We start from the raw sequence: 23,069 nt of genomic DNA, 5'->3' as shown, positions 1-23,069 counted from the left end.
ATAAATTTATATTTTTTACTAGAATATTTTGTCCTTTTCTTTTTCCAATTTTAACAACTAGTCCTTTACTTTTCCATGTTTTAGCTTAACCATATTACTTTTCATGCTCACGTTTTTCTATTGTATATATATATATATATATATATATATATATATATATATATGGAGAGAGAGAGAGAGAGAGAGAGAGAGAGAGAGAGAGAGAGAGAGAGAGAGAGGATATAACATTTATAAACACATTTTTAAAAAATGGACGGAATACTCTCAGATGCCCTTTCAACCATCATCAGGAGAAACATTCGATAAATCAAAGAAATTATACATTTTTTACAAGTTGCAAGAAGATTAATTTAATCTTAGATTAATAACGTTATTAGTAGGGCTACCTGACACAACTGAAGCCATAAACATTAAAATAGAAGACGTTAAAAAGTATGGGTAATATCTTCCCCAGCCAATGCCACGGTACTTGTATGTGTCCCTCTTTCGTTCAGTGCTATAATGACCACGCATTTTTATGTGTATGTATTAAAATCTGATTAAAAAATATAAGAAATTCATCCAAGCTTTGTTTTAAAGTCTTTGCGCCCAGGCAAGACCAAGTTTCTTGTGCTACCCCATCCTTCTCAACGTTAAAATAAAATGTATACTAGCTTATATTCATTTCCGGTCACTCATTTTTTACATTAATGTGTTCTCAACACCGAGTTACTTATATTAACGCTCCCACATTAAAATTAAGATGAAACACGTACTTGTTTATATTTATTCCTGGACAATGACGAGTTTCTTGTCTTTTCCCCCCTGAATAATATAATTAAACATTTATATGCTATAGTGTATTCCAAAGCAAAGCCGAATACTTATCCTCTTTTACCTTCAACACTATAATGAAATGCATGAGATTCTTGTTTATGTTTGTTCCCGGGCATAGCTGAGATTTTTGTATCTTCTCTTTCTCACTCAATAATATAATGAAACATATATTTGTTTTAATATATTCTTAGCCAATACTGAGTTTCCTATCTCCAACCTCCTCCTTAATAATATACTAAAACAGATATTTATTTTTACGTATTTCTGAGTAACATTATATTCACTATTCAACAGCCATCACACATTATTCCCTTACTTATATCAGTAATATTGATTATACCATATCTACTATAGAGTATTAAATACACAATATCTACTTCACCTCTACCACATAGCGCTCTTCTGTGATATTATATGTAGAAAATATTCCATAAAAATACATCTAACAAAATTTGCTTTTCTTTTTTTCTACTGAATAGTGACGCCTACAGTCACCACAGCAACAAGCCGTACGTCAACAACATCAGGTGAGAAACTAATTCATTGATAATTTAAGAATTCATACATTAAGATAATACATAATACATGTGCCATTTTCTAAAAACAATCATTTAGTAAATTCTTATATTAATATTCTTAATATTATCTGTAAAGTCAAGCAAATTTTTATTCTCCTCACCTCAACGATCAAATAAAGCCAGCCATTTTTATTATTATTATTATTATTATTATTTATATTTTATTATTTTATTACTATTAATTTTGTCCTCATATCAGACGGAATTCATCATCAGCTACGCATAGCATTCCTTAAAATATAAGCAAATACTATCTTACAATCAATGTCAGCAGTCATTTTTGATTTTATAAGTTTCTAGTCTCTATCATTTTACATATCCACATGTCGAAATGGACTCTGCTTTATTCCTACGCGGTCTCTCTCTCTCTCTCTCTCTCTCTCTCTCTCTCTCTTTCTCTTTCATATATATATATATATATACATATATATATATATATATATATATATGAACAATGTGATATCATATACATTTTTATTAACTCTCACAGTCTAGCAATCCTCACCATGGATTCATCAAGCTGATCTTGACTAACCTTTTTTCTTGTTTTACTTATTACTTCTTTTATATCTAATAACAGAAGATGAAACTTACTTTTCGTTCACCATAGCACAAAAATTTCAGTCTGAGGTAGTAGTTGAGAATGTGATGATCGTGGTAAATACCACAAATTTGGATTTACCTCATTTTATAAAATGATATCAATTAAAACAACTAGTTTAAGTGCGGGATACATTTTGATAACACTAAAATAGCATGAGTTTTAGAGCTGGGTTCAGGACAACATAAAGTTCTTCATTCATTTAACGGAAACACCAGTTTTCCTTGTAGTAAACGATAAAGTTTGAACAATTTTTCCAATAATGTCACTATTATAAATATGTCTTCTTTTTTTCAGTATCTCCAACAACAACATTTACAAAGAAAACTACTACAGCAGGTAAGTGGCTTTATATCTGCAGACAATTCTTATTGATTTATAGTGTTGTTTTATTCATTCTCTTAAATAATCATTCTTTTAAAATACCTTTGTTCATCAAATAAAAAACAATCAGATTTTTATAAATTTTGATTCATTATTCTCAACTTATTCTTTTATATGCTTTTGTGTCTACTTACCTAATATTTTTTATGAAATTTAAACACCATTGTTTAATAAATAGAAGAACATGTTTTAAATAAAATGAACAACTGAACATTTTCGATTATCTGGACCACTTTTGGTTATTTTCACAATGTAACTTCCGACCTTCTTCAAGGGCTTCTTTTCGAATTTAGGGAGCTATATGTTAAACTTGGCACTAATGGCTCATCACTCATCAAAGCCCAAAGCCGAAATGGTTAATGAGATTGTTAGTTGGCAATGAACAAAACCTTGAAAGGAGTTGGATGAAATGGTTAGAATTTGATTATTTAAGTGGATAGCTCGACAAGAATTTGTTAACATTGGCCCTAAAAATGGCCATGTTATATAGTCAGTTAGGACGCTATGGTGTTATATTCCACAGAGAGGACTCTCTTCATAGAAACTTTGTTTATGAAAGTTCCTTTCAGTTTCCAGTACACAATGGTTGTAGCTAGAGGAGTTTCTGCAATATTTTACCAGATCGTAACAACTCAGTTTAGCATCTACTATGAAAATCATGATAGAGTAAAGGAAGACTAGCAATATCTCTTTTATAAGAAAGGGGCTACAAGTAAAAGAACAGATCATCCTCCATCAGATTTAAAAGTCTGTCAATAGAGGTAGTGTGCGCTCAGTAGCACATCAACAAATGTAACAGCTGTACTCCATCTTAGGACATATCTGACTGAAGTACTTTCTGGAGTGGTAGAATGATCCAACCATTTTTCCAACGATTATAGGAATGGAATTGATCTAAGCTCCATTTTTAGGTCTGGAATGAAGGTATTTGCAGCTTATCAAAGCAGGGAAAATTTTCAAGAATAGAGCCATTTATTTCAACTGGTGGAAAGTTAGGATAAGAGCATTGGCAGTGAAAGGAAAGAAATTTGATTTTGTAGCCATTAAATGTAATAAGATATTTTTCCCTCATTGCTCCATGTGTTCCAGGTCAGGAGAAAGAGAATCAGTAAAATTCTGATCATCAGTGCTGGAGTGCTTACCATATATGGTTGTGCCATATGTGTAGATGTCAACGAAAAATCTCAAACTATGATTAGGAAGATCAGTGATAAATATCAGGGAGAAGGGTGGGTCCAGAATGAATCCTTGAGGTATGACAACATTGATACTATGTGCTTTCAAATTCATCACCAACCACTTTTATAGACTATTCAGACAGAAAGGTTTTGATGGTTGAGAGGATATAACAAGATATTTCATAGCTATCAACCTTGTGAAGCAAAACTTTATGTCAAACTCTGTCCATGCAATTTTATATATCAAGCACTATAGCTTTAGAAACGAAGTATTTGTCGATATATTGATTGATCCTGTGCAATATTACAGTTATCATTAACCTGTCGATCATACAAAACGAAATCCATATTGCTTGCTACTAAGTAAATTATTTTTGCATATTAGTTGCCATTATATGCAATTTTGAACTGAAACCTTTTTTAATGATAGATATTTCACATTCCATTTGAAGAGAAGTGTTAATTATATATTAGATTATTTTTTATTATTATCTGCAGTAAGAATTAAACTATCAACCTCTAAAAGACTGTCACTTAAAACTGATTGTTAATCGATGCGTTTCTTGCACCATGTATATATGTGGACAATTCTAGTATGTATGAATTTTTTAAGCCTTTAAATTGTATTTAGATGTAGAGTATTGTTACTTATTACTATATATATATATATATATATATATATATATATATATATATATATATATATATATATATATATATGCAGAAATATGTATTCTTTAAGCTTTCAGATTACTGTTCAATTTGGAATAAGAATCAATACAAAAATAACATTATCTGATAGCAACAGAATTTGGGAGCTTTACAGGAAATACAATGACTCATTAGTTGCGATTATTTTCGGGTCAACTCGGTATCAGTGATAATATGTCTTGAACTTATTTATTTATTTATTTTTATTGATGAATCACAACTTAATAAGGCTAAAAGTCATTTGACGATAAGAATTAATGAAATGGAAGCATAACCAATTGAATGATGTAGGGTATAATTAAAAAATTTATGAATGGGATGAATAAAGTTTGATTATTTATCGAGATTGTTGATGACAGATATTTATTAACATGCGATTCTAAAACGACCATGTTGTAATCTGTAAGGAAACATCATTGTGGTAATGTATTCCAAAGACGAGAATTTGGGGGAAAGGAAATGAAAATTAGTCATAGAAATTCCACCTGATACTAAATAGAGTTGTAGTAGATAGAGTAGTTTTCGCTGTGAATATCTTACAATGAGGATCAGAGATTGGAGCCTAACCGAGAACCTACGATGGAAATAATGATAGAGAAGAGACTGTAAAGAACAGAATAAATCTCCAGCCACTGGGTTAAATAGTACCTATGTTATATATGATATGAAACTGGATCCGGTCATGATGGCTAAATATCGGAGAGTTGGAGAATGTTGCTTCATTTATCATTCTTATTACTAATATACCCATGCTATCTTGGAGCATTATTCTCTGTTAATACTGTGTTAATACTGTGAGGTACCAGATGAACCAACGCCCAAGTACCAATGGTGTTCTTGGGCAGAAGAGCCTAATAAAGCATATAGTCAATTTGCAGACAATCGTTGCAAATTATTCATCTGCTCTAGTCATCTAGGATACAATATGTGGCAAATAGCACATGAATTTGTGAATGAAGGTGTGTGTTCTGGAGTACAACATAGCGTACAATTGAAAAAAGTATCCATGCATTGGAGTGTGTGTTTTTCCGGTACCAAAGCAGATGACTACCATCCTTACTGATGAGAGGTAGCCATGATGATGACTACAAATAAGTAAAATTGATTTATTCTCTTGCAGTTCAGTGTGAGTCCACTAATGGTATGACTGATAAAAGCCTCATCCCTGATGAGTACATTACTGGAACCCCAGACACACCAAGCTCTCCCATAAATGATGTCAGACCTAATGGAGCGGGATGGATTGTACAAGTGCCGACAAAATTTATTGATCTGAAACCCAGCATTAAGGTTAAACTGACCGATGACCCTGAAGGGGTAGAACTGATAAAAGTTGATGTAAGCGGTAATGCTAAGAAAATTACAATTCTTGTACAATATCCAGGCTTAAAAAATTTCATACAAATTTCTGATGCAACTAAAATCACTGGACCATACATCTCAACTACATTTGACAAAGTAACCGCAATCAAGGTGATTCTGGAAGAAAAAGAATATGATGAGAATCCAAACTACAAAGTATGGCTGAATGTTGAAGCATGTTTCCATTTGCCAAGTAAGGATATTTCACATTAATCAAATCTAATGTTTTACCCATATTTTAACAATTTTATGTATAAATATTTATATTGTTTTGATTAACCTAGTTATAAAATAAACATGTATTTTTCATTTATTGTTTTTATTAATGTATAGCTTAGATAAGAAAATAACGATAATTATGTCAAGTTTAACGCTTGCTAAAAATTTCCTGTAAGCTTTCTAGAGAATCATATAGAGTAGAAAAAGGTTCCTAAATGTACTGTTGTAGACCCTAAAATAGGGCTTTCTTAATTCTAAACATTTTCTCCGTAATCTGCCTGAAAAATGTATTTTATTTATAAACGGAGATAGAAGTAAATTTTAGTATAAAAATTTTTAAATTACATTTTTTATTCAGATTAAGCTATATTATTAGTTTTACCAACTTACCATTGACAAAATTCTAATCTAGATATCTTTTCTCCTGTAAACACTGAAATTTGACATATCTTTAAAGTATTTCTTGTATAACAACTTTTTAAATGTTCTTTAGCCAAGATATATGAATGTTCTCATGAAATATATCCTTAACCAAGGGAGATATAATTAATGTCAGTTTTCATAGTTTTTGTCTATATATACAGAAACAGATATATCAAATAAGATTTATGATATTGGATATAGCTAGTTTACTATGTACCAAACCCTTCCATGATTAATGCAGTTTAAATAAAAATTATTTTCGCTTAAATTATCTAATTTTAACTTTAGCATACAATCATTTTACATATCAGGAAAATTAAAGAATGACTAATACATAATAAATTTTTCAACTATTTCTCCAGTAATGTTGCAATTGTGACTATATATTAATTTTCAGCATCTCCCATAACAACATTTACAAAGAAAACTACCACAGCAGGTAAGTGGATTTATATTTTGAGAAAATTATTGATGATTTATTCATGATTTTTTTTATAAATTTATTCTATTTTGGTACAAACAAAAAAACAAAATATTTAATAAAATGTAGAAAATCAGATTATATATAAAATATTTTGCTTTCCAAATAAAAGAAAAATCTTGATTAAAGTTTTCAGATAAAGGTTCAGTTTACAATATCAATCAACATTAAAAATAAAACCATTCCACAATGTTGTCACTATATGCAATTTGAAACTGAAACCGTTTTTAATCCATGAAGATAGATATTTCACATTGATATTATTGCGCCCATTGTGATTCGAGTGTTATTACTGCAGCCAATTAAGGAAAACGTCTTTCAGACATGTGTCTACAGTGTGATCATGAAGAGAAGTGAAATCTGGCTGGTGAGGATTGAGGCTATGTATTGCGTGGGTAGAAATGATATAAGAATCATATGATGGATGTCTAATGTGAGTTTTAAAGACAAACTTATATGTGATGACCTTAGAGAAAGATGGTTAAATTAGGATAGAACAGGAAATTCTATTTGTTTGATCATGTTAAAAGAATGGATGAAATGTCTTCGATTAGGAAATGTAGAAAAGTTGAAGGTAATAGGGTTTGTTGACAGAGTAAGATCAAAGAAAATATGTGCAGAAGTGATAAGAATGAACTTGAGATAGAAGGAAGATAAATTAAAACTCAGTCATAAATATGTTAATTTAGAAGTCAATTTCTAAACTCAGTCAAACATATTCGCGCATGTTTAAGAGATATTAACCGAATATGATAATGACTATGGTTTAAATAGAATAATTCCTGGTATAATATGAAATTGTATTTGATCTTATATGCATAAATTTACATTAAAAATAGTTATTTAACGATCTTAAAAGTATTAATATATTTCTAATATAATAATTAAATTTGCAAAGATTCATATACCACCAAATAAGAAGCCAAAAACACTAACCAAATGAAAAAGTTGTTTGAAAAAACTAGCATAGGTATTATCAGGTTGACAAGAAAGTTCTTGGGGTTTTTAACTTTTACATTCAGATGAACATATCTTGGTTCAAACAAAAATTAATTGATCAAAAGTAGCACCATCAGAATCAACACACTTTTGCTTACACAAAACAAGTCTATTTATGCCAGTAACATAAAAATCTTGCATTCTGGTGGTGATGAAGTCGATGAAGACGTTTTTGATATCGCTTGGGTTTTTTTAAGTATTTTTCATGCAGAAAGTTGTCTAGATGCTTAAAAAAGTGGTAGTCGGTAGGCGAGAGGGCTGAAGAATAAGGCGAATGAGGCAGGGTCAGTTTAGCAGCATGTAGTTGGCATTGTCGTGAACGAGAATTGGGCCTTTTCTGTTGACTGAAGTTTCTGATGCATTTCATCCATTTGTTGACAGTACTTTTTCACCGTAATAGTTTCACCTATATTCAAAAACTGTAATAGACGAAACCGATCGAAGACTACCAAACAATCAGCATGATCTTCTTTTAATGCAACCCTGGTTTCAGGGAGTGTTGTGGAGCCTTGTCGGCGTCTAATCACTGAGTTTATTGTTGACAGTTGTCATAAAGAACCCACTTTTCATTGCAAATCACAACTTGATCGTGAAACGGATCGTTCTTGTGTAAAAGAAGGGAAAATGACACTTCATAACAGCGTTTCTTTTGGTTGTCGTTCAATTCGTAAAGCACCCATCAAGTTTTTTGTCTTTTCAATCTCTTTCAAGTGGTTGGAAATCGTTGCATATATTATGTCTAATTCAGAAGCAAGTTCTCAAACAGTTGTGCATGGATTGGCTTCGACTAAGGCTCTTAATTAATTATTGTCAACATCCGATGGCCGACTACTGTGCTCATCATCTTCAAGACTCTTGTCGCCATCACGAAATTTCTTAAACCACCATTTTGCGTTCAATAGTGGTTCCTAGGCCAAACGATTCGTTGATATCGCAAGCTGTTTCAGCAGCATTTTCGGCCTAACTTCATTGAAATAAGACCATTGTGGGAATTTGATTATTTTATATCTTTCATTCAACATTCTGAAAAGAAGACATAATTGTTTTAAAACGATTGTAATTTAAACGATTAGATATAGTAAAAACGCTCTTTAAAATTATATATAAAATAAAGGTATTATAACGAAAACTTATTTGAAAATACATAATTGTAACTCAAGATTAAAAATTTTGCTAGAACCCTCTTGTCAGCCTAATAGACAATCTTTTCTAAAAGCAGTGAGCCAATATGAAAATATGTTAAGGTGGGATTAATAGAAAAACTACAAATATTATTAAAGTATATAATCATAAGGTAATATCTAAAAATAACTGCATGTGATGAATTATGTGGAACTGTACAATATGAAAACATATCTGAAGATATTAAATACTTAAAGCATAAAAACGTTTCCCAAATGACTGAGCTTACCATAAAAATAACCTGAAAAGAGCTGAAATGCTATAAAACAAATCAAATCTAAGATCATACGATTTATTTCATACATTGTCATTTCTCATAATTAGAAATTTGATATTTTAAAACCTATATAAAATTTATAATATCTGATATAGATATATAAAATCTGTTTTTATGTGAAATTTGAACATTTCAACAATAATATGAATTTCAGATTTTTTGTTAGCATTTTTTTCGATTATCCCCTTTTACCATCTCAAAATGGCGCCTCCATGCCGCCCCCCCCCCTGACGCTCAGAAAATAGGGACACATTTTTTCTGATTCCGATACCCCCCAAAATTCCGATTTTTTACAACCTTTTTGGTATAAAATTTCATATTTTTTAACTTTTGTTTATTTTTATTTATTTTTCTACTTTCTATTTTTACCCTCTCAAAATGCCGCCCCCCCTCTAGCTACGCCAGTGGCTTACCATAAAAATAACCTGAAAAGAGCTGAAATGCTATAAAACAAATCAAATCTAAGATCATACGATTTCTTTTCATACATTGTTATTTCTCATCATTAGAAATTTGATATTTTAAAACCTATATAAAATTTATAATATCTGATATAGATATATAAAATCTGTTTTTATGTGAAATTTGAACATTTCAACAATAAAATGAATACTAAATTCTCACTTGGTGTTGCTTGAGAATGAATGAGTACTCTTGTTCCCATCTGTAATATAGATAGATATTTCACCTTATGTGACTTGCATCACCAAACGTAATTAAATGACATAAATAATAAAGAAATGGAATTATTGATTTTAAGCAGTTAAATATTCAAGTCATTCTCATTCTTTTACGACTTCTCTCCTATCCTTTATTTATATCACTTCTTATTTCCAGCAGCTAAAATATTCAATTTGCAAACAAGCCAGAAATCAAAATTATCGTAGTTTTAGTATATTATGTAGATAACAGTTTCCAAAATATACTATATTTTAACACATTTATTTCTACATTGTTATATTAATTTCATGCACAACATTACAATTTTTTTTTTATTCTATAACTGAAGAATGATGGCGTTTATGTCAACGGATACTTAAATCTAAGGGAGATAACCAGCATAGACATAGCAAAAGTAAGCATATTTTGCAAGGTATAATTTGCGACGCTGAAATGATCAGTACAACAATGAAAGCATGTTAAATGAAAAAAAAAATGATTATACAACTACTGTAGCCGAGTTCTGGAAATTGCTGAAGCAGTTTACAAAAAGGAAACAAGTTAGTGATCAAACTGAATGAGGTTAATCCCAGAAATTGCCGAAGCCGGCGAAGAAGCACTAAGCAGTAAAAAAAAAAAATACATGAATATTATACCGGCAAGCGCCGGGTGAAGTTAGTCCCGGAAATTTTAACAAAAAAAAAAAAAATAAAACAAGTTAATCTACAAACTTAAAATATAACAATGTTAATTAACAAAATAAACTTATTAATTAACGTACGCAAAACAAAAGTAAACAACCTGTTACAATGAAATAATGTTAATTAATCAACTACAAAATTAAATAAATTTGTTTGAAATGATGGCAATTAATCAAAAACAAAATTAAATAAACTTGTTAATTAATGAAAAAAAAACTTTTTGAAGGAGATTTTGAAGTATTTAAACCGTCAATAACAATCAAGAAGTTGTTCTCCAAATTAGCCAATGAAAAATGCTTCGTTTATTTAAGAGAAAAAAAAACGGACACTTTGTTTTGGTCAGAATCTTTGAACGTCGTTATTTTTTCCTTTTTTATATATTTTTGTACATTTTAAATTTTATGGATAATTATTATTTATTTAATTTTTTTATGATAAGAGTTTTGACAATACAGGTACTCAAGTAGAGAAAGGACAGTGCAAGATTTTATTATTAAATTCAATTTTTACGGTATATTTTGTATATTAAATTGCTAGGTGAAATTACAGAATAGAAAAAAAAATTAAACTTTCATCATAGCCAGAAATTGACGGTTTATATACTTCAAAATCTCCTTCAAAAAAGTTTTAATCATCCTGACGCTGACCTAGAATAAAGAAAAACAAATTTCCTATTTTTTATTTTCGTTTAAAAAAATTTTTAATTGACAGTTTAAATACTTCAAAATCACCTTCAAAAGGTTTATTTTTTATTTTCATTAACAAGTTTATTTAATTTTTGTTTTTGATTAATTACCATCGTTTCATTGTAACAGGTTTACTTTTTGTTTTGTGTACGTTAATTAATAAGCGTTGCAAATTATATCTAGCAAAATATACTTATTTTTGCTATATCTATGCAGGTTATCTCCCTTAGATTTAAGTATCCATTGACATAAGCGCCAGAATAATTTTTCTTTATTTTATTCACTTAGAATAATTCATTCCACATTAACATATATTTTTAAAAGCGATTCTAAGATATTAATTTATTTTATATTGTAGTACCAACAACGACGACCGGATCTATTCCAACAGGAACCCCGACAATAACATCAACGCCATTGAGTAGCACAGGTAAAATATGTAACAACTACATAACAAAAATCTACATAATATACAGCATTACATGCTTTTACAAAAATCTGTAATTCAGGATGAAGAAATTGCAAATAAGATTAGAACTTAGTCTTGTAGTTATAGTATTATGCAGTTTGGAAATTTAAAAAAGTAAGACGTCATTTACTCCATGTTAGAACAGAAGTGTCACAGATTATTGACGTGGGTAGAAAAAAAAGTTCAAGATACTTGTCAACTTAAATATCTTGATATGTTCATCTTTTATCCTCCCTGGCTATTATGCCCAATAGTAAATCTCATCCTAGAAATTAAAACACACACACACACACACACACATTTATTTTCTACAAGTTAATGCAACTTTGGATTTGGAGGAGGTGAGTGCGATAGTAGAAAGTTAGATTTGCGGCCCTGCTTGTTGAAGATGATATAATTTTCACATTTACAAAGTTTTAATTGTTTGCTGCTGTTTTGTATTAGTTTTGCATATTTTTAGCTGATCATACTGACCAATGCAATCACATATAATTAAATTATTTTATTTTCTTATTTTATGGATATATATGGTGATTACAACTTCTTTATAGAAAATATCAATCCTTACAGAATTGCACTGCCCGTTCATGAGCACCATATCACTTTACAGCCCAAATATACTTTTGTAAGTCTTGCTTCAAATATGACACACTAGACAAATTATTTCCATTCGTTCTAAAAAGTTCGCTACCCTCCCCATTTTTAACTTGTGTAATTGGTTGCCTCTAGATCTGTAGCTGGTTAGACCAGTCATTGACAGTCTTTGTCACAGGCACCATACATATATGCCAATGTATCATTGGTGAAATATGTTTATTTCTTCCTGAACCATGTTGATTTGAGGGTCATTCTTATTGAACTAAACGTGATGATTCTACTTTTTGAGCTAAAGAAATTTAACACTGGCCTTGTAGAACCAGTTCTTGATTTGATACCACATGCTATTAAATGGTCTGCTCTCAAACATCATATGAAGGACTTCTTAACATATTTAAGATCATGTGCTTAAGTAGTTTTATTCTTTCAGACTGAAATTTAAAGAGCTTCAGTTTATTCTGCACAAATTTGTTATCTGAGCCAATGTCCACACTTCGCACAACCCAAATTAGAAATACATTTTGACGGTTTTATTTCTGATTAATAACATAATCAAGGATGTAACTATGCTTTGATAGTGTGTTTTGTATTATAGAAGCTTTTCGAAATAAGAAAATGTTACAAATGTCAAGATGAAATGTAGTACAAATGTCAAGATGAAATGTAGTACAAATGTCAAGATGAAATATAGTACAAATGTCAAGATGAAATATAGTACAAATGTCAAGATGAAATATAGTACAAATGTCAAGATGAAATGTAGTACAAATGTCAAGATGAAATGTAGTACAAATGTCAAGATGAAATGTAGTACAAATGTCAAGATGAAATATAGTACAAATGTCAAGATGAAATGTAGTACAAATGTCAAGATGAAATGTAGTACAAATGTCAAGATGAAATATAGTACAAATGTCAAGATGAAATGTAGTACAAATGTCAAGATGAAATGTAGTACAAATGTCAAGATGAAATGTAGTACAAATGTCAAGATGAAATATAGTACAAATGTCAAGATGAAATGTAGTACAAATGTCAAGATGAAATATAGTACAAATGTCAAGATGAAATGTAGTACAAATGTCAAGATGAAATGTAGTACAAATGTCAAGATGAAATATAGTACAAATGTCAAGATGAAATGTAGTACAAATGTCAAGATGAAATGTAGTACAAATGTCAAGATGAAATGTAGTACAAATGTCAAGATGAAATATAGTACAAATGTCAAGATGAAATATAGTACAAATGTCAAGATGAAATATAGTACAAATGTCAAGATGAAATATAGTACAAATGTCAAGATGAAATGTAGTACAAATGTCAAGATGAAATGTAGTACAAATGTCAAGATGAAATGTAGTACAAATGTCAAGATGAAATATAGTACAAATGTCAAGATGAAATGTAGTACAAATGTCAAGATGAAATATAGTACAAATGTCAAGATGAAATATAGTACAAATGTCAAGATGAAATGTAGTACAAATGTCAAGATGAAATGTAGTACAAATATCAAGATGAAATGTAGTACAAATGTCAAGATGAAATGTAGTACAAATGTCAAGATGAAATGTAGTACAAATGTCAAGATGAAATATAGTACAAATGTCAAGATGAAATATAGTACAAATGTCAAGATGAAATGTAGTACAAATGTCAAGATGAAATGTAGTACAAATGTCAAGATGAAATGTAGTACAAATGTCAAGATGAAATATAGTACAAATGTCAAGATGAAATATAGTACAAATGTCAAGATGAAATGTAGTACAAATGTCAAGATGAAATATAGTACAAATGTCAAGATGAAATGTAGTACAAATGTCAAGATGAAATATAGTACAAATGTCAAGATGAAATGTAGTACAAATGTCAAGATGAAATGTAGTACAAATGTCAAGATGAAATATAGTACAAATGTCAAGATGAAATGTAGTACAAATGTCAAGATGAAATATAGTACAGTATTATGATGATTAATCCCTATTATCTCTAACTGTGAATCAAATGGATACTATAATATATGGTTCATTGCACCGTGTCATAACAAAAGTTAAAACAAGATTACAGCCAGATACACCCAGTAATTCCTGGCAAAAAATGGAACGGACAGATAGAGAGACAGAGAAATATATCTATCTGTCCATATTATCTATTATACATTATCTATTTCACAATTTCCGTCTTCCGATTTGCAACTATTTTCTATGATATGATCTGCACTAAACCTTTTCAAAAAATTAACATATAACAAAATTTGCTTTCTTTTCTTCCTCCTAACAGTGACACCTAAAATAACCACAACATCAGGACATACTACAACAAAATCAGGTGAGAAATTAAGAAACTGATAATTTCAGAATTAAGACAAGTAGGCTATGGATGACCATTACATTGAGCAAAATACTGTGAATATAACAAAAAATATGAGAATAATGATCTGAATATTCTAAATAATATACATTATTAATTTTCATCTCCAAAATTCCTAAACAACATATGTGCTCTAGTTTCTTTTGCTTCTATAATATTTTATCAGTACTGAAAAAATATTGTTAAATAAAGAGGGTGGAATACGACCATGAATTTATTGAGTATTTTTATTTTCACATTGTTAAATGAACATTTTCTTATTGTTTTATTTTTGTTCCAATTCCAGTTCGATGTGAATCTACTAAAGGTATGGATGATGAAAGCCTCATTCCTGATGCTTTCATTAGTGGAACACCAGACACACCAAACTCTCCTGTAAGTGATGTCAGACCTGAAGGCCCTGGATGGATTGTACCAGCACCAACTGAATCCACTGACCCGAAACCCAGCATCACAGTAAAACTGACCGATGACCCTGAAGGAGTAGAACTGATCAAGGTTGATGTGAGCGGTAATGCAAAGAAAATCACAATTCTTGTACAACGTCCAGGATCTGAAAATTTCGAACCACTTCCTGGTGCCAATAAAATCACTGGACCATTCATCTCAACTACATTTGACAAAGTGACTGCAATCAAGGTGATTTTGGAAGAAAAAGAAGATGATCAGAATCCAAACTACAAAGTAAACTTGGATGTTGAAGCATGTTTCCATTTGCCAAGTAAGGATATTTCATATTTTGACAGTCTTTTATGTATATTTTACAAATTCTATACATAAATGTTATCCCTGTCATGGTAAACCTGTTGTATTTTAATCATCTAATTTTAACTTTATCATATTTCTTGTTTATAGAAAAGAATTTACTCATATTTTGCTTAGAATGACTAATTTATTAATCATAAAATGTTAAATATTTCTCACATAATGTTGCTATTTTAATTTCTTTATTTACAGCATCTCAAACAACTAAAACGACAACTACCACACCAAGTAAGTGGATTTATATTTTTGAACATTGTATAAATTATTTTATCAAATACATATTTCATGGTTTATTCATTAATTTTTGCACGATAACATAACAAATACCTCTACATAACTGCCTCACACCACCATAATTTGAAGAGAAATGATGTTATTCTTTGAAGATTCGATGAATGGATAAGTGTTTTTATCACTAAATTAGTAATATCAAAAAGGAGGAGATCATACCTAGGAGGATGATCTTTACTATACTACCCCCCCCCAAAAAAAATATTATGTTAATCCCTGTAATTATAGTATCATGACCACCGAATAAATAGTACAGTATTTATAATTCAGAAAAAAGGCAGGGATGATCCCTGGGAGAATGGTCTGCTGACAACAGAAAAATAATACACTATCACCCCCCTCCACTTCCAAAAAAGAGTAAAGTAATCACTGTAATGATGGTATCAGAACAACAAAACAGGCAGTACATTATCACTTATTACTAAAAAAAGAGGAGACGATGCCTGGGAGGATTGTCGTATGACCACAAAAGAATTACTACACTACCCTCCACTCCACTAAAGAAAAAGATAAAGGAATATCAAATAAAGCAATAATTGTATAATGATAACGTATAAAGAACAACTAATACCTTGCCCCCTCCCGTCTCTAAAAATATTGATGGTCATCCCTGTAATGATGATATCAGGATCACAGAACAGGTACTGTATTTTCACTAGTTCTCCAAAAAGGAAGTGATGATATCTGGGAAGATGGTTTCATGACTACAAAACATGGTTTATAACGAGTAAAATCTTTGTTCAGATTGATGAATAATGCATTCAGATATATGTTAGCAAATTGAAATGCAAAATGTATATTTCAACTTGCCGACATATTTCTATTACTTTTGCGCATGCGCAAATTTTTAGCTTGAAATGGTTTAATTTTCAATCTTTCTTTTCTATCTGCCGGTACCTTAAATGGTAGGGAACATGGCTGGAGTGCCAAATGTTTTGGTTCCGATTCTAGCTGATAGCATGCAAGTCATATTTTTTTTTATCTTTTGAAATCAGTACTATATGTTAGGTACAATGTAATTTAATAGAGAATTGGTTATATACATAAATACGAAATCTGCTTGAATTAAAATATATTTAAGCATATTTTATGACTGCTTCTCCTCCTCTAGTGAAAAATAAATGAAAAGGAAGTGAATAAAAATAGAATGAAAAATGAATAAAAAAAACAATGGAAAATAAATAAAAAAAGAATTGCAAAAAACAAATTAGAGAAAATTAATGAAAATTGATGAAGGAAAATGAAAAATGAAAAATTAATGAAGAAAATTGAAGGAAAATAAATGAATAAAAATAAATGAAAGAAAGATGGATGAAAATGAATTTTTAAAAATTACATGGAGGAAAATGAATGCAAAAAATGTTTCAAAACAAATTAAGAAAATGAGTGAAAGAGAAATGAAAGAAAGTGAATGAATAAAGTAAAATGAATGAATGATGCTACGAATATAAGTATATCCGGGTCTTTCCTCCTGCAATATTGTGATTGGCTGGTTAAGCCATGAATACTGGCTGGTAGGGACATTTGGAGAGATATCGAAAAGTACCTAAACCTGCTAAGAACTCCATTTCGACTATGATACTCGTTTATATTGCAGCATGCCATATTTATTATTCAACATAAAGTAAGGCTGCTCAGCTACTTCAAACGATATATATCCCTTTCCCAGGATTATATCAGTGGGAACAAAAGGATTCAAAACAAATTCCACAAGATAGAAAACAGTCTAATGATGAACTAATCGAAACAACATCGCAAAAAAAGAAAAACTTACAAAGAATGTTAGCAAGTCATCATCACTTACAGAAAGTGAGTATATTTTTCTCCTCAGTTTTTTTTTCTTTACTTAACGAGGAACATATAAAAAGATTTTTATTCAATACTTATGGAAAGTAAAAATTTTCCCTCTTTCTCACGTTAAAAAAAGTTGCTGTCTACACAAATTGGATTAATATTTTTTCTCAAAGATTCATACAAAACAAAAAAATGTAACAGATTACAGAATTGGTTAAAGTGATTCAAGCTACTTTGAAACAATACTAACAATTCTAACTCCAACAACAAGAGATGTTTGAAAAGTTATTCAAACAACAGGCAAAAAAAAAAAATTAGTTTTGGAAGAATTATTGTCTAGAATCACAAATTCAATAGGTTCAAGGATTTTTTCAGCTGAAGGAATCTTAGATTCACTATCAGAATATAAATACTACCCAGATATTGGTTCACTGTTTGCAGCATATTTTCGTACTGAAAACAATGAAGACGATGATTTTGTTACGTCTGCTAATATGGTGAATGCAGCGTGGGACATTTAATTTGACGCAATTATCAAGCAACAAGTTCAAACCTTTCATTTTTGTCCAAGGTTTAACGGCACCAAAGAATAAAAACATTACGACAAGAATTCTTAGCAGTATGTAACAGGATCCAAATGTTACGCTACAAAAGATAATGGATGAATGAATGCCAGCGTCTAATAAATATTTAAAAAGGTAATAATCAGAGTGAAGAGAAAAGAATACCACGAATACAGACTGCAAGACAAAAGTCGAATCTAAATAAAGAAAGAATTGTTATATGCAGTGCATGTGGTGAAAAGCATATAAAAAGACTGTTTCTTTAGGAATAAAATATGTTTTAATTGTGAGTGCGTAGACCATGAAAGTTCACATTATCTGACGAAACAGAGACTTAAAAAAAAGTCACAGTCGAAGGTGAACGTAGTTTTGTCTAATAACGGAATGAAGGAAGGTAAAAGAAGAAATAACGTAGATATAAAATAAATGAACAGACTGTAGAATTGTTACTCGATTTAGGAAGTGGGGACATGAGTACTAAATGAACAAATGTGAAAAATATAGGTTGCCTATAGTTAACGAACACAGAAAAGATTGCGAGAGGAGTACCAGGTACAAAGTTAAAATTCAAAGAACTGAATTGTAATGTGTCGCTCATAAGAAAAATTCACACATCAAAAATATATGTACTTCTGGGTTCACAAAATCTTTTCAGGTTAGATTGAATTATACTGTTCAACTTATGGGAACTACAGATTAATTCGGTCTGTAACAAAATTAGCGTAATTTATAGACATAAAATGAAACAAACAGAAAAATGTATTACGGATGTGAAAAGCGAATTCCCTCGCGTTTTTTCAGGACACGGTTTGTACACAAAAACAAAAGTTCACTTCGAATTATAAGAAAATGTTAAACCGATTTTTATACGCAACAGAAAATACCATTTGTGGCACTAGGCGCAATTCATAAGGAATTAGAAAGGTAGAAAAAATGGCATAATTTCAAAATTTCGGATGTCACCAAGAGTATATATAAAAAAGAAAGACTAAAAAATCAGAGTATGCGCTAATATTTCGACTGAATTGAATTACTTTTTGAAAGATCATGCATGTCCCCTGCCATCTCCAGAAGAGATTTTCACGAAATTAAACGGTAGTAGAGTGTTGTCAAAATTAGATTTGTCGGAAACTTACCTTCAGGTTAAATTTAGTGAAGAATGTTCGAAGTACCTAACAATAAATACACATAAAGTAATTTTTAAACTTAATTATCCCTTTTGGATTGAAGGTAGCTCTAAGCCTATTCCAACAAATAATGGACACAATGTTGGCGGGTGTTGAATATGCAATCACATATTTGAATGATATTTTGGTTAAAAGCGAAAATGAGATGCAACACAAAGCCCATATAAGAGCAGTATTTCAGAGAATTGAAGAATACAGATTTAAGAGGAGTTCGGAAAATTGCGAATTTTTCTTAAAGTAGATAAAATGTTCAGGACAGATGTTTGAAAGTAAAGGAGGAAAGTCAGATCTAGAAAGAGCTGAAGCTATTAAGCATATGCTCACACTTGATAACCTTGCAGGCTTTCTTAGGATTAGTAAGTTGCTATAGATTTGAGAGCACCATTAAATGATTTGATAAAAATGGCATAACGTGAATATAGTCAAAAGAATGCAAATAGGTGTTTGAAAAAATTTTTTAAAAAAACTGTTTGGTAGCAGACTTATCATTGGCATATTTTGATTTAAAAAAAACGAAAATCATGGTAGCGGCAGATGCTAGCAGTAAGGGTCTATGTGCCGAATTGCTTCACAAATTCAATAGTGTATCTACAAACCCAAAAGTACATGCCTCGAGAATGTTCCTATCCATGGAATGAAATTACAGTCAAATTGAAAAAAAAGTTAAGTAATAATTTAAACAGAAAAATGTTTCCCAGATTTCTATACAGAACTCTGTTTATTCTGAAAGCAGATTACAAACCACTGGTTTGGTTCAAGAAAAGGTGTATAAATGCACATAGCAAATCAACTACAACGTTGGAGCGTAATTCTTTTGAATTATAATTTTAAAATAGAATACATACCATCAATGAAGATAAATTACGGCGATGGGTTATCAAGATGGATACTTAAATATTTGGGACTACTTGAAATAGGAGAAAATGAACGAAAAATGAATAAAAATAAATGAAGGAAAGAAAAATGAATGAAAATAATTGAATGAAGAAAATTGAAATAAAATAAAAATAAAATGAATAAAATAGTGAATGAAAACAATGGAATAAAAACTAAATAAAGAAAAATGAATGAATAAAAAATCTGAATGCAGAAATAAATTAAACCAAATGAAAGAAAATTAATGAAAAATGAATAAAAAAAAGGTTAAATGAATAAAATAAATGCAAGAAAACTGAATGAAAAATGAATGATAGCAAACTAAGAAAATGAAAGAAAAATGAATGAAAAAAATTGACTGAAGAAAAACGAATGAAGGGAAATTTTTGAAAGACGGAGGGATGAATGAAAGACGGAGGGATGAATGTAAAAAATTGAATGAAGAAAATTGAATAAAAACAAAATATATGAAAAAAATATGGATGAAAATATTAATATAAAAAATTGAAGCTAAATGAATGGAAATAAAGAAGAATTTGATTGACTGAAAGATGGCTGAATTTTTTTTAACATAAATGTAAAGAAATCTTGATAAAAAAAAATGATTAAAAAATTATAAGCATATATCTTGTGTAGATTCTGAGATTGTATCTTGTACAGTTTCTAATCGTTAAACATAAGCTCATACGCACACTGATTTATACTTACATATGTAATACTGTAATATTACTATTATGAGTCCCATGTAAATTCGAGTAAATTTCTTGGATAAAATAGTATCACAAAACACAATGATGCTGTTTTTCCTGGGCTGTGTGGCCTTTAAACATATCTGCTCTATCCAGAATAGTGAGTACTTTGAATTGACTAAATTCTACTCTGTATCGTATATAGTGTTGTATTATTCCTATTTTAGCTTGTAGGCAACACCATGTACTTTGTATTGTATAAAACATAAAAATGACAAAGAAAGCCTTTCTCCCAGTCAACGCTGTGATTAACACATTTGCTCTATCTACGATATTGATCACTCTTTGATTACTATGTGCCAATTATAAGATATAGTAATGTCTTATTGCTATCATAAATCCATGACAACACCAGGTAGCTTTTCTTGTATACGATCCAATAACCAAACATAGTGATGTTTTTCTTCCCGGGAAACGCAGCTATTAATCATATTTGCTCTACCTAAGATATTGAGCACTTTGGGTTGACTAACTTATTCTACTTATTCAATGTTACTATATTATTATTTGTATTGGGCAACACTGTGTACTTTATATAGTAGACAACATAATAATAAAAGACAAAGAAGTTCTTCCTCTGAGACAATGCAGTGTTTAAACACACCTGCTCTGTCTAGGATATTGTTATATCCTTACTTTAAATAAGAATTCAGCAAGAAACACGGGGTTATGGGTGAAAGACGAAGGGGTTTATTTACAAGAAAATACATGTGACATAAGAGTTACTCGACATATTTTCTTATTCTCTTCCCGTCTTTTTTCCTTCTGCCTCAGTCACGTGAGAGGGTCAATATATCCATAGTTCATTTCATCTATGAAGGGATGTTAAGTTATTCCATTACATCAGGTATTGAACTTTTTTTGTTACTATATACCAGTTTCCTGATATGATACTGTATTATTACTATTATGAATCCTAAGCAATGCTAAATATATTTTCTTGTGTAAAAATGTACAACAGAAAATAGTGATGTTGTTTTTCTCGGGTAATACAGACTTTAAAACATATCTGTTCTATGCAGTATATTGAGCACTTTTGATTCACTATCGTATATTACTTACCAGATATTATACTTTACTATTATTCTTACGACACCCAGGCAAAAATGTCTCTGATAACCAGTATACAACATAATAATAAAAAAACAAAGAAGTCCTTTTTCCTGGGCTACACCGCATTTAAATGCACCTGCTTTATCTAAGATATTGTGCACTCTGTGATTAATATATTCCACTTACCAGATAGTATACTGCATTATTAGTATCACGAATTCCAGGCAATGTTAAGTAGATTTTCTTCTACGAAATAGAATAACAAAATATGGTGATGCTTTTTTCCTGGGCAACGCAACCTGTTCTATCTAGGATATTGAGCACTTTCTGTTGATTGACATATGCCAGTGAGAAAAATGATCATTTATTATTACTAGTATGACTCTCAGGCAACGTCGAGTATAATTTTTTGTATAAATAGTGTAACAAATCATAGTAATGTTTTTTCCTGAGCAATACGGTCTTTAAACATACCTGCTCTATCCAGTATATGGACCACTTTGATTTATTAAAGTATATCACCTAAAAAATAATAGTAATTACTATTACTGAAATCAATGTGCAATTATTGATTAGGTAACCCTTGCTTCACCATTAACTAATCGATCAGTGCTGGTTCAGAAGAGAAAGTGCTGATAGAGATTAGGTAACCCTTGCTTCATTATAGACTCATCAAGCAGTGCTGATTTAAAATGGGGGTGTGAAAATGGATTAGGTAATCTTTCCCTCATTATAAACTCGTTCAGAAGGGCAGATGTGGTTAGAGATAAGCAATCATTGCTTCAGTACAGACAAATAAAGCAGTGTCAGATATGAAGGGAACGTGAGGTTAGTGATTAGGCAACATTTGCCTCACTACAGACTCGTCAAGCAGTGAGGTTCAGTAAGTGATATAATTTCCGAAATATTTAGGTGAATGACTCAGCATTTTTCCAAATTAATACAGGCATTGTTTTCTTTCCAAATTGTTACATAATTACATTAAAAATCCATGATAAAACAGACACCAACCCTAACAAAAACTGGGCCAGTTTACCCTCAAAGAATGAATATTTTTCACTAAATTTTAAATATACATTTGGAGAATCGAC

General features: G+C 30.4%; 1 protein-coding gene across 1 annotated transcript in view; it reads left to right on the top strand.

The window, feature by feature from the left end:
* Positions 1-23,069, top strand: part of LOC145247313 (uncharacterized) — a 558,870-nt gene that overhangs the window by 122,587 nt on the left and 413,214 nt on the right. Inside the window, exons 58-65 of the mRNA XM_080108949.1 lie at positions 1,296-1,343; positions 2,293-2,334; positions 5,389-5,823; positions 6,670-6,711; positions 11,617-11,688; positions 14,611-14,658; positions 14,987-15,421; positions 15,658-15,693. Coding sequence (XP_079965075.1) covers positions 1,296-1,343; positions 2,293-2,334; positions 5,389-5,823; positions 6,670-6,711; positions 11,617-11,688; positions 14,611-14,658; positions 14,987-15,421; positions 15,658-15,693 — 1,158 coding nt within the window. The remainder of the gene's footprint in view (positions 1-1,295; positions 1,344-2,292; positions 2,335-5,388; positions 5,824-6,669; positions 6,712-11,616; positions 11,689-14,610; positions 14,659-14,986; positions 15,422-15,657; positions 15,694-23,069) is intronic.

The sequence above is a fragment of the Euprymna scolopes genome, chromosome 25 (assembly GCF_053919585.1).
Source record: "Euprymna scolopes isolate OS-2025 chromosome 25, ASM5391958v1, whole genome shotgun sequence".
Classification (NCBI taxonomy): Eukaryota; Metazoa; Mollusca; class Cephalopoda; order Sepiida; family Sepiolidae; genus Euprymna; species Euprymna scolopes.
Note: the sequence above shows the minus strand (reverse complement) of the source record. Positions and strands in the feature narration are given on the sequence as shown.